At 41.8% G+C, this 13,065-nt stretch overlaps 1 protein-coding gene across 13 annotated transcripts in view; it reads left to right on the forward strand.

Moving 5' to 3' along the window:
• Nucleotides 1–13,065, forward strand: part of NCAM1 (neural cell adhesion molecule 1) — a 974,982-nt gene that overhangs the window by 625,193 nt on the left and 336,724 nt on the right. For all 13 annotated transcript variants that reach the window (XM_069224356.1, XM_069224353.1, XM_069224357.1 and 10 more), the window contains exon 8: nt 2,873–3,015. In XM_069224356.1, coding sequence (XP_069080457.1) covers nt 2,873–3,015 — 143 coding nt within the window. The remainder of the gene's footprint in view (nt 1–2,872; nt 3,016–13,065) is intronic.

Below are 13,065 nucleotides of genomic sequence, written 5' to 3' on the forward strand. Positions count from 1 at the left end.
GTGGGAACCCCTTTTGACCGAAAAACATTGTCTAAAAATGTAATCACACCGCTGGTATTTGGCTCCCTCATGAATTTGTAAGCTACCCATTTAGAGTGGTAATCAACAACTACTATAACAAACCTCTCACCATCATTGACTCCCCCAATAGGTCCAATGAAATCCATACCAATCTTCTCCCAAGGACGTTCAGGAAAAGTAAAAGGACATATTGGCCTGTGGGTCGTGTTGAAAACCTTTCCAGACTGTGCACATTCATTGCATTTTCCAACCCTCACTTCTACCTCATTATCCATCCTTGGCCACCAGTAGTCCCAGTCATTCCAACATGTCCCTGGTGTGCCAAGCTGTCCAATCTTTTTTTCAGAACATTTGGAGAAATTAGGTTGGTACCCCTCAACACCAAGTTCCCTTCTACACTTAACTCTTCCTTCACTTTGTTGAAAGACTTCAAATCTTCAGATAATTTTCCTTCCCTGGCCCAACCATGCATCTTTATCTACGTTTTCTTCCCATTACTCCCTCGATATTGAATTGTGTGACACTGCTAAATTTGTTATTTGCATGTTGGTTGTTGTATTATTATTCGCACCACTGATAAATTATTATAATGTGGTGTCAATACAATACAGCACACCGTGTGCACACAAACAACTTTAATTGAGGGAAAATCTGTCTCCAACTTCGGTTCAAATGGTCTGCATATCACCGTGTAAAAATGAACGTGAGTGATGCACTTTAGCAGTTCAAAACAAACAGTGAGCGCATTGACTGTAAATTAAGGTGAGTGCATTACCTTATAACAGTCAACTGTAGATTAAGGCAAGCAAGTCTTCCAATTTCGCCTTTAAGACAAATTCTTCCACAACCAGTAGCACATCGACTATAAATTAAGGTGAGCGCAACACCATATACCAGTCAACAATAGATTAAGGCAAGCAAGTCTTCCGACCTCGCCTTTAAGACTGATTGCTCCCACCTCGCCTTTAGCACTAATTCCCCTTGCTCTCCCATGCTGAAAAATCCATATGAGGGCAAATCACTCACATCTGTTCCTGTGTGACTTTGCTTGTCCGGTAATGAGTGTGTGGAGATAACACACAAAAGAAACTTCCGAAAAGTGAAACGGGAGGAGTGATTTCTACCCAAACAACAGTAAGATCAAATGCACGTGTAAAGAACATGGCGCGGTGAAAACTTTAAATGAAAGCAGCACTCAGTAGGCAGTGCGCGGTAGGCAGCGCATAGTAAAAATCTTGCATGAATATTTTTACAAAAGCAGGGTGCGCTAGGGGCGAAAGCTTCAAATGACAAAGGCGCACGAGTTCAGTGCGCTGTAGGCAGTGCGTGATAAAAGCTTTGGAGTAAACATCTATCAGACAGTAGAGAAGATAGATATGAAATCTGGATGTATCTGTAAACCAATCCAAAGTTCCCTGGACAGATAGATGAAAATCACTCCTCACCTAATGATACGACGGTTTTAATATTTGAGGGACGCCGATCCAAATGGCAAATGCTCAGTGGTATCCCATCCTTGTCGTCAAAATATATTAAGTCTTCGGAAATAACAAGATCGACTTCACAATGATTTCACACTTTAATTTAGATAAGTGTGTTCACAGTGTCCCTCAACCACCAACTTCCAGAGAGCCAGCAGAACAACTGTCACTCTCTAGAATATCGCTTAAAGGACTCGAGGAGAATATTCCATACATACTTAGCAACATCAGGAACCCCATAACAGAATGCAAGACCTAAGAACTGGGAACTGACTTTTTGTAAATGGAAAGTATTTTTTCAAACTGGCCTATGTGCTGATAGGTTGATTCACAAAATTCACAATCCAACCTACCTCATCAATATTCATGACAAATTGTGACTCGCTATGATTCTAGTTCTTCACAGGGATGGTGTCCTTCTGTGGTCACATTTAAATAAATGAAACAGTTTATTTTAAATGCAGATCGTTTTCCTTTTTAAATTCACAAAGGGAAGAGGTCCCACCCTTTTGTGAATGTGTTGCCACCCCTACTCAGCAGACAGTAATTTGTCAATGTTTAGTGACCAAATTACAGTTGCAAATCATTTATACATACTATAGCAAATTGTTATTTAGAAAGGGTGGTCTTATAATGATCCTTCCAAATAGCAATTTGTTTTGTCTTTCTAAGCTCGTTTTTTTCAATTTGGTAACCTTACAGAATCAGAAAATGGGTTTAGTAGATTTGGAATGGATTTATAGCGATCACAAACCCTGTGGTTTCGCGATTCACAGGTTCTGAAACCGCAGAATGTTTTTGTACATTGGCTCCTACTAACCATCTTATTATATTTTAGTTTGTTTATTCAGTCTATGTGATTGCTATGATGCTGTAACTGCCATCAGTTGATTGTGTGGTACTGATGAACTTTAAACTCGGCAGGATAAATGACGGATAACTGTTTAATACGGTCCTGTATTTTCATCAAGGGGTTCTGGTGACATCATGAACTGGTTTATGTCACCATATCCCAGAGATGTCAGTAAAGAACCATATGACACATTTTACTCTTCATGCACTTTTTATATTACATGTTTATTTTGGCGTGGTTAACTTAAAAAGCGTGTTTTTGGAACAGAGAACATTTTTTAAGTAAAGTAGTAAGTGAAATACTGGACTATACTTTTGGGTTTTCTGTAGTAAAAAGAAGATAACAGTTCTGAACTGCGTCGTTTGAAATGCAGAATTTTTGTAAAAACACCCTTTACATTGTTCTTTCAACATTATGAATAAAGGAATCTGATTGAAATTGTTTGTATAATTGTGTTCTCTGGAGCATGTGCGCGCTTAAATGAACATAAGATTGTTTTTATTGTTCTTCTTCTTAGCAAAACCTAAGATTACCTACGTGGAGAATAAAACAGCCATGGAGCTCGAGGAGCAGATCACACTGACTTGCGAGGCCTCTGGTGACCCCACCCCCAGCATCACATGGAGAATGGCAACACGAAACATCAGTAGCGATGAAAAGGTATAACGCCGGGGAAGGTCCTGGACGTGGGAACAAATTTATACATTTGTAACTGGAGAAACTTCAGTTTATTGAGCCCGCTTCTGATTCCTAGGGTGGGCTTAACAGCACCAGTATTAGGAAACCAACACAGTGTTACACTGCTGACAACATCATCTATTGTTTCAGCTGCATTAAGCCCAATGAGACAAATTCTGGTGTCATCGCTGTGTGCAACGATACAGATGACATCATTGATTGTTCTTTTTGATGTTGTCTTAGTATTTTCACTTTTTGGGTTTTACTGGTGTAATTCTGGTTTGGTTTTCTATCAGTAGATGGAGGTCTACAATGGACTGGGTGGGAAGTAAGCAAAAAACATGTATTTCAAGGGAAAAAGGTGAGAATGTCTGCCAGGTGATGATGTCACTGCTGGGCATGTAGCAGAGCTACCAGTATTCCTCATTTCAGTTGTGGCTATTTTTAGGCCCTGCAAGACTCAAATGTATACTGACCCATCATGAAACAACATTGTAGGAATTGACAGCATATTTGTTATACGGGGCAGTGTAGCAATAGTACCCATACCTTTCTACATATAATTTGCTCTGTTCTTTGGTCATGCATCTTCTTTGTTAGAATATTTAGGCATTGAAGTCTCATTTCAGACATCTTTTTTTAATATACAAGCTCCTTGTTTCTGGCATCACTCGCTAATGAAATTCTCAATACTAACTAGTTCTTTTGGTCTTAATTTCTGTAGTAAAGAATAAATAATTTGATTGAAACTGTAGTAAGAATACAAAACAACTTGCCTTCTTTGTCAAAGTGAGCTCTACATGCAGTAAGTGCTGATCTGAAAAGAGTTCAACCACTACTACAAAACTTTTCATAGGTGTATAGACCTGTGTACATATTCAAAACTATTGACAGAAGGTTGTTCGATGAATGCATTTGGGGATAACTGTATTAGGAAAGGCAAATTGTCATGATTTGAATGTTGTTGGGGTATATTGCTATTAAGAATAAATATCAGAGATTGTTGCAAGTTTTTTTACAACTTGGCAACGCATTGATATACTTCATTGTTATTATAATGCAGATACTTATATGAATTGTTAATGTTTCATAGACCCGTTACAGTGGCTTGTTTCCAATAAATTACGTTACAACAGGTCAACTCTTTGCACGCAAGTGGTCAGGCTTTTAAATGTTATGCCTAAAATCTGGTTTGCAGCTCCAAGCAGATTACTAATTCATGAACAAAAATGGTAGTTAAGAACCACCATGTTCTGCCTTGACAAGTGGCAATGTGTGTTAACTTGTGCTGGGAGCTGTTTGACAACCAAAAAATAGACTGCATTTAAAATAAGCCATGTTGTTTTTGACTTAAAAATAGCATTTAGTGCCATTTTTTTTACTGTAACCCTTTACCACATGTGATCAAAGCAGGCACGAGCTGCACTTTTGATCATGAAATTGATAGGACCGGAGAAATACACATATACCTCACTTTCTGCTCAGCATCCTAATTCTAAGCAGATACTATCACGTTTGCAAATTCCTTGTTAACATTGAACTTTCCAAAACTTATTTAGGTCTTAAAATGCATCCAAAGTCAGTGTAAGTGCTGCCACCTTTGTAACTTCAGTTTTAAAAGGTAAGACTATAGAACACATGCGAGTCTAATCAAATAAATGGACAGGATTCTGACAGACTAGTCTGCAAAGTGAAAAAAGTGAAAAAGAAAACACCATAAAGTCTCCAAGAAATGTTTTCAATCGGAATCCTGGATTCTGCCAGGAAACATTCAACCAGCTAGTTCCAGATCATTGCAATTTAATCACAAATTCGTTTTTATATTTATTGTCCTAAAAAGTCGTGTAGTGCCGAGGTGAACAGGCATGTACAATGTTTCAGTCCTCTTCTGCTGCCTCATTTTAGAAGCCTTGTAGTCGCAATAAACATCAACCATAATTATTCAGAGAAATACACAAAATTGTAATTGCAATTATAACGCACTTACTAACTGTGACAAGGCATTTAAGCTCTTTACGTTTGGCAGCGCACTTCTCCGAATACTGAAAGAAAATAAAACGATTGTGCTTCTTGTTCAGTGGATATACACCCGTACATGCAGATATCATGTGCCCTGGCACTTGCAAATGCCATGTGAGAGGATAATAGAATACTTTGCAGGGAGCGCAACCTCTGAATCAAAAGTGCTGCAGATTATTTTTTGCACAGCTATGTTATTTAGCAGAAACACTCTAATATTAAAATGAGCAATGTTGTTGTTCTGTTGGAGACAGTCACTTACATTTGAAAAGACAATTTGACTAGAATTACACTATGGCGCAGGCTGTTGGGATAATGAGAAATTATCTCTACCTTTCGGCCGGTATGGGGATATTTTCTCTCTTGACGCTCTGTAAAACAAGGAATACTGTTAGCAAAGTATGCCAGTGACATCATCATGAGAGTATCATTGGGGGAGAAGAATGGGGGGTCTTCTTCATCGGACAGACCAATATGAGCCTGGAATGCCTTTCTTCAGTGGCACTGTATGCATGCATTGTACACCGTTAGTATGCACAAAACCACTACGGCCTTTGTGTATGGCTGTTGTGTTGACCTCAATTCATTGTTGCAAAGGCAAAAATAATTAGCAGTTTTGGAAAAAAAAGGTTACCAACCCAAACTACGCTTTTTGGTGAAGAGATTCATTTCTTCTTTGCTGTTGTCATCAGTGGACTTTCTGTACAGAGGCTATAGTTGTTGTATCTAACCAGAAGTTGATATACATTTCCAGCACTGAATTCATTTAAACTTGTCTTTAAATAGTTTAGCATACATTTGTGGTTAAAAATTGCTTTTATTTCCTTGTAAACAGTGAGTGAGGGAGTGAACCTGAGTAGTAGAAAGTTGATTTTCTATTTTTTATTATCATCGCTGCATGGTTGCATTATTAATGAAGTTGGAATCAAAACAATAAAAAATCGACTAAAACATTTTTTCCACTATACAAATGGTTGGTGAAGTAATTTTTGGGTTATAACTGGTTTCTAAAAACGTATCTCACATTAAAGCAGTGCAGATATGTACTGTCCCAAATGTATTCACATAACATCTCATTTTTAGGGTGTAAATTTGACACTACATGGCAAGTAAGAAAGGCACATCCACTTCATAAGTGCATAACCGAACAATCAAAGCTCCACTGAAAATTAAACACATTGGGATAGGCGGTGACCCTTGCTTGCTTATGGGTGGTATTTGCGATTTACATTTGATTTAATCAGCTATTGTGAGTAAACATCTTTGGGAACCATCAAATATTTGGGAAATATAATGTCTTGTCTTTCCTTGCAAGGCAATATAGCAAAAATTATGTGTAGTTAAAAAAATCGATCATAGTGGGACGAGGAGGCGATGTGCCAAACCTTCTCTATCTAATGTAATGTATGTGTTGACAACAAGCAAGCCTTAGCCGACAGAATTGTACTTTTCTCTGCGTTTAGCACTGTCTCGGTGAATGGCCATTTTGTTTTCTTGCCTGTGATGCCATGTCCTTTGTGTGTTCTGTTATGATTTGGGAATTTAAAGAAAGAGACAGTAGCCACATCCTTCAACCTGTGCCTGCTCTTAAAAAGACGCACAGATCTGCAAACAATTGTTATTTGTTAACATGAGTGAAGACACATTAGGGTATTTCATATTTTGGTTTTAGATTGTGTTGATTCATTTGTAGTTTTTTTTTTAAATACGTGTTTTGCTTCCAGTAGTCTGCCAGGAGTTGTATGCTCTTGGCGTTATAGGCAACCTGTTAAAGGCAATGCCTGTACAAGTACAGATTATGGGGGTTATTACAACTTTGGAGGAGGTGTTAATCCGTCCCAAATGTGACAGATATACCACCAGCCGTATTACGAGTTCAATAGGATATAATGGACTCGTAATACGGCTGGTGGTATATCCGTCACTTTACCGTCACTTTTGGGACGGATTAACACCTCCTCCAAAGTTGTAATAACCCCCTATGTCTTGTTTCTGGTATTGTGGGTTATACCTTCTTAATGTACTATAGTCTGGAAAAAGGGCAAGAGCTGTTTCCAGTACCACTGCTCTTTTTATGTTACCTCTGTAAAGCATGAGAGCAGACAGTTAGCAGATGGTTATGACCTGAAGTTTCAAGTAAAACTAGAGAAACAAATTGTAATTATATTTTCCCTGTTGCGATACAAGTAGTTGCTAATTTCATGAAAGTCTTTGCTTTGCTGATCCAGGTTTACAGTTAAGCCGCCACGACTTTGACTTTGAATATTCTAGCCTTGCTAACATTTCTGGTTTTATGTAATTTCTGAAACACTCAGACTTTCCAAACTGCTAACTATTTTTGAAACTTTCATGCACCTTGTTTGCCTTTGTTGATCGGAAAAAGCTAAGTCGATAAAGTAATGTTACGTGGATTGTTTTTCCCTTTGAAAATTAAACAACATTGTTCTTTTTAGTGTCTTTTATGTGTTGGCTTACTCTTTAACATCTTTTCACTGTGCCATACTAGATTTGTATTTTGTTTTATTATTTTATGTTTAATTTTCTAAAAGTTTTGACGAAATGAACAGCATAATATCTACATAATGCAGAGGTGACATGCTTCTGAAAGATGAATTCGAACAGTTTAAGAACAGTTCAATTTCAGCGCATACAGAAGTTTTGGGTTAAATACTTGTGTTCTCCTGTAGTGCCAGGAACATTTCTTCATCCTATTAGAATAGTATCCCGTTGCACCAGTCATGTTGATTAAGATGCACTATGGATAAAATCTTGAACTGATAAAACCATGTGAAGCTCTGGTAAAATTTCCAGAACACAACATACTGTACAGCGTATAGAGTTGTCCAGCAACACATTTTAGGACAATCTATACTTGACAATATTATGAATATGTGGATCAAGGCAGTAACAGGTTCTCCATTGACTGACATCAGGAAGACCTGCTGTCATTGCTTATGGCTTCACATTTACAAAAACACATGCATGCATCTGTCCTTAAGGCACATAGTTGAGCACTTCCCCTTCTTTCCTATTGTCTCGTAAGTGGGTTTTCAAGAACGTGAGCAAACTGGGTCAATTTTTATAGGTAGCAATATTCAAATTGTCCTCATACCAAGGTTAATAATAAAGGTCTTTCCAAGCATGCTTTTTAGCTGAGCAGAGGTTTAAGAAACTGGTCTGTCTTAAATTGGAATACACTGTGATAGAGTGTGAGAGGTGAATTAGCACATCCCAGATCTTCTTCTGAGTAGACTTTGAGTTATGACTATCCCATCAGCAGCAGTATCCACGTATTTTAATTCAGTTAGATTGTTAAAGTAGTAAATGTTTGTTTTATCACACATGACATGAAAACACTTACTCACACACGATCAAAACAAAGACAACAAACTCTCAACCACACACCCTACACTATATATGTAGCATGCTACCGATATAGGAAAATGCTTCCGTGCCCCACATACGGGTTGTAAGTGCTATATAAATTGTGCAATTCAGTACATTAGAAATGGTGTTTCTGACAAGTACTTCTAACTGCAGATTCCTCACCAGTTGACTACTCCCCAGATTGGATCTGCAAAGTTTAAACAGTATCCCTCCAACCTGGTAGGTGGCAGTCATGTGGCTCTCTACCAACGTCGTACCTCTCTGGAAGTTAGTTCAGTTTTTGTGGATGTGTTGTTTCTTCACAAGACCTATATCTCAAAATTGTTTAAAAATTTGAGTGTGTGATGGAAAATGTGAACTCCCAAGACTACAGTGGTTAAACCCTATAGAGAACTGTCAAAGTAAATGTTTGTGACAGACACTCCCACCAGGTGTGCCTGGGGTTGGAACACAACTCCAAGGCCTAAGTGACTGCGCCTTGGATTTAACCCAAAGCCATCCAGGACTGTGATGCAAAGCTTTACATCCCCAAGCACTGGGAGACTGCACGTCGTGACCGGTTGAAGGGATGGTCCTGTTCCTGCTCCCAAATTCATTGCCGTGGCCGTTTATTGTCACATTCGAAGGCTTCGGGTACGTGGAAGAAAAAGCATAAAAAGCCCAGGTGAGACCCGACCCCTTCCTGACGATCTTGAACACCAGAGAAGCCGAGGCCATTATTCTGCCTCCCAGTCTCACTCCCAAAGCTGTTCCCCTTCTGGGCTGATTCCAACACTTGTCCAGAGGTAATCTGAATTGTTAGAGCCATTGGCGATGCCCTAGCAAATCAAAGAATTCCGTGAAGCCATGCTCCAGCTCTTTGGCACATTACTGAGCATGCAGCTGGGTCAGAATGAATCACAAGGACCTCCAACTGGCGCTCCACCGGTGAGTCTGCCCTAAGTGCAAGCTGGATCCTTTGGCTAAGTTATGGCTTTTGCTACTGATTCTGATCCTGCCATCACAACCCACACCAGACCCTGGGGCATGAACCCGGAAGATGGAGTACAACTTATTGTGCTTTCTGACTGCGAGTTGGCACCATTTTGACTTCAACAGAGGCTGCACACTGATCCCCTTGGGCTGCAGCCATGGGGCAAACAGTCAGATTCTGATACTTTGCCACTGCCTCAAGGAAGGGCTCTAACCCTCCATACTTTATTAGGAACGGATTCTGACAATGATGCATATGATGTCGTGGATGAATTTGCCCAACCACACCCTGATGACAATTGGTATGAGACTCTTTAGGGTAGCAGTGTCCTGGACACTTAGCAAGACATTGGCCTAGTTTCGCTTCCAGGCCCGGCCCAAGAAGAAAGTGTCTCTTTCGCCATGGTAATGCGAAGGGCGACCAAGGTTCTCATCCTCCAGTTACCCACTGTCAAGCTGAAGACTAATGTCCTTACTGAGGTGCTTCAGCCTAGGCAAACAAATATTGAGCCCCTCTTTCCTTTTAATGAAGCCTTCACCGAAATCCTTCTCAGAGATTGGGCAAAACCCTGATCTGAACTTCCAGTGAACAGGCAGATTGCATGGCACCATCAACCAGCTGCGGGTGACTTTTTGACTCAGCATCCCATGCCTGGGAACCTGGTCAGGCAGGACTTCATCACTGGAGAGGGAATCAAAGCACATCAAAATCCTTGGGATGCGCAGGTTTTCATCAACCACTTTGGCACTATGTTCTGTCATCTGCTTCTTAGGGTGTTACACCTACACTCTTTGGGTTGCCCTTGCACAAGTCTTGCTTGGTGTTCCTGATGAATTGCGATCTTTCCTTACGCTGATTAGTCAGGATGGTTGCTATGCAGCAAAAGTTAACATTCTGTTTTGACACCCCAGACAGCTTAGACAGAGCTGTTGTCACCAGCGTAGCTCTCAAGAGGCACATGTGTATGAGCTCCATGGTCTTCTCTGGCAGGACCCAGGCATGTTAAGCCTCAAAACCTCTGTAGTGTCTTGCTTGAGCCATTCAACCACCTTGTCGGAGCCAGGATCTGACATTTTCTGCCAGATTTGCAGGTGCTAACCTTGGACAAGTGGGCTCTACAGACTGTCTAGAAGAGTTACATTCTGCCATTTGTTGTCACCCTGTCTCACCTTCCACCATCATCAGAGTGACTGACAAGTGGCCACCTGTCCCTCTTGCAGCAGGAAGTTCAGGCCCTTCTGGCCAGAGAAGCCATAGAGAGTGTGCTGCCATCAGAAGTGGGCTTTGGTTGGTTGTTAATCCTGGTATTTTCTGGTACCGAAGAGGATCATAGGCTTTTGTTGTGTTTTAGACCTTCACCGTCTCAGTGCTTTCTTGTAGATGGACAATTTGAAATGCTGATCCTGGCCCAAGTCTTGTCTGACCTTGACCATAAAGAGTGGGTGGTAGCATTGGACCTGCATGGTGTTTATTTCTGTACCCCGTCCTGCAGGTCCACAGTCACTGTCTGTGGTTCATAGTTGGGGGTGAGAATTTCCAGTTAGTGTGCTTTCGTCTGACCTCACCAGTGCACCTTAGGTGTCACACAAGTGATGGCAGTGGTTGAAGTACATTTTCGGAAGTCAGGGGTTCCAGTCTTCCCCAACCTCAGTGACTGGCTGCTAAAGGCGCTGCTTGTCCCAGTCCCCCACCTCTAGATTATGGCAAACCTCCTAATTTCAACGTCCCATAGTTACACCTGACTTCTTCACAGATGCTCCCATTGTTCAGAGCCATTCAGAAGTTGCTGTCTTGCATTGCTCTGACTTGGGAAGGCATTACATGTGTGGAGTGTTGGTGTTCCCACACTTCCACCCAAGAATTTTGGCTCATTCCAATACTTACGCAGAATGATGAACCTGGGTATGTGTCAAAATGCTACGCCTTCCCAATGGAGGCACAACAAGGAGAAACATTTTTATTTCTCCTTGTTGTTGTCTCCTCTTTCTAAGTGTGCTGCAATCTGAACAGGTGTCCCTTTCTGCATTTCTGCACAAAAACAAACCTGCTTGAAAAGCAGGCACCCATTTATTATGGCACAAGGGTGCCTGCATTGGCCTAGGCATCAGATTGTGCGCCAGCACAGGCTGCGAGCAGGAATATGCCATAATTTGTAAATATGGCACATTCCTTGTAGCAAGCGGTCGCTGGAACACCAGGGGATATTCCAGCTGGTGCACCATCTGGCAGGGTCCAGTGTGGACAAACTCTGTCACCGATGCATAGCGGATCCCAAATGACACTTACATCTAGAAGTGGGGCAAAGGGAGAACCTTAGCTCAATTTATTTGCCACTGCCAAGAATGTTCAATATCAGCACTTTTGCCTGTTGGCCTTTCCAAGGCGTCTCTCCCTCTGAGATGCATTCCCCCTAGAGTGGAACTCTGAATTCCTATACTGCTTCCTTCTGATAACTCTCCTGCCTGAGTTATGAAGAAAATCGGAAACGACCGGGCCCAAGTCATCCTAATGGCATCGGATTGGGAAATGAGAGTGTGGTATCCAGAATGCCTGGGCATGAGCATCTCTTAGCCAAACAGGCTGCTGCTTTGGGAGGATATTCAGTCGCAGCTGCAGCAGGGCAAGGTTCTGCACCCAGGCCTGTGAAAGCTTTACCTCCATGGTTGGACATTGAGTAGTGGCAGCTGACCACCTTCAGACTCCCTTCTTAGGTTGTAGATGATCTCCGGTATTGGATCTTTCATAAGTTCACATGCATGAATTGCTGTTGTTGAGGTGGGAGTCCCACGGTACATTTGTAAAGCAGTGGAAGTAGTATTACACAGCTTAAAATGGCAAAGGAAATTGACTGTTATACCTTATGGGGCATATTTATACTCTGTTTGCGCCGGAATTGCGTCGTTTTTTTTGACGCAATTCCGACGCAAAACTAACTCCATATTTATACTTTGGTGTTAGACGCGTCTAGCGCCAAAGTCCATGGAGTTTGCGTAATTTTTTAGCGTGGACACCTACTTTGTGTTAATGATATGCAAGGTAGGCGTTCCCGTCTAAAAAAGTGACTCCGAGGCATGTGCGCCGTATTTACACTCCCGGGCAAAATTCACGCCCGGGAGTGGGCGGGTCAAAAAAAATGACGTCCGCCCGCTTTTGCGCCGTTTTTTAGCGCCTGGTCAGGGCAGGCGTTAAGGGACCTGTGGGCTCGGAAGGAGCCCAGAGGTGCCCTCCCATGCCCCCAGGGACACCCCCTGCCACCCTTGCCCACCACAGGAGGACACCCAAGGCTGGAGGGACCCATCCCAGGGACATTAAAGTAAGTTCAGGTAAGTTTTTATTTTTTATTTTTTTGTGGCATAGGGGGGCCGGATTTGTGCCCCCCTACATGCCACTATGCCCAATGACCATGCCCAGGGGACAGAAGTCCCCTGGGCATGGCCATTGGGCAAGGGGGCATGACTCCTGTCTTTGCTAAGACAGGAGTCATTTCAATGGGGGTTGGGAGTCGAAAAAAATGGCGCAAATCGGGTTGAGGCGAAAAATTTGCCTCAGCCTGACTTGCCCCATTTTTTGGCGCCCAAGCTCCATATCCCCCTACGCCGGCGCTGCCTGGTGTATGTCGTTTTTTTTCACGCACACCAGGCAGCGCCGGCGGC

Source organism: Pleurodeles waltl, chromosome 3_1 (genome assembly GCF_031143425.1).
Source record: "Pleurodeles waltl isolate 20211129_DDA chromosome 3_1, aPleWal1.hap1.20221129, whole genome shotgun sequence".
Lineage (NCBI taxonomy): Eukaryota > Metazoa > Chordata > Amphibia > Caudata > Salamandridae > Pleurodeles > Pleurodeles waltl.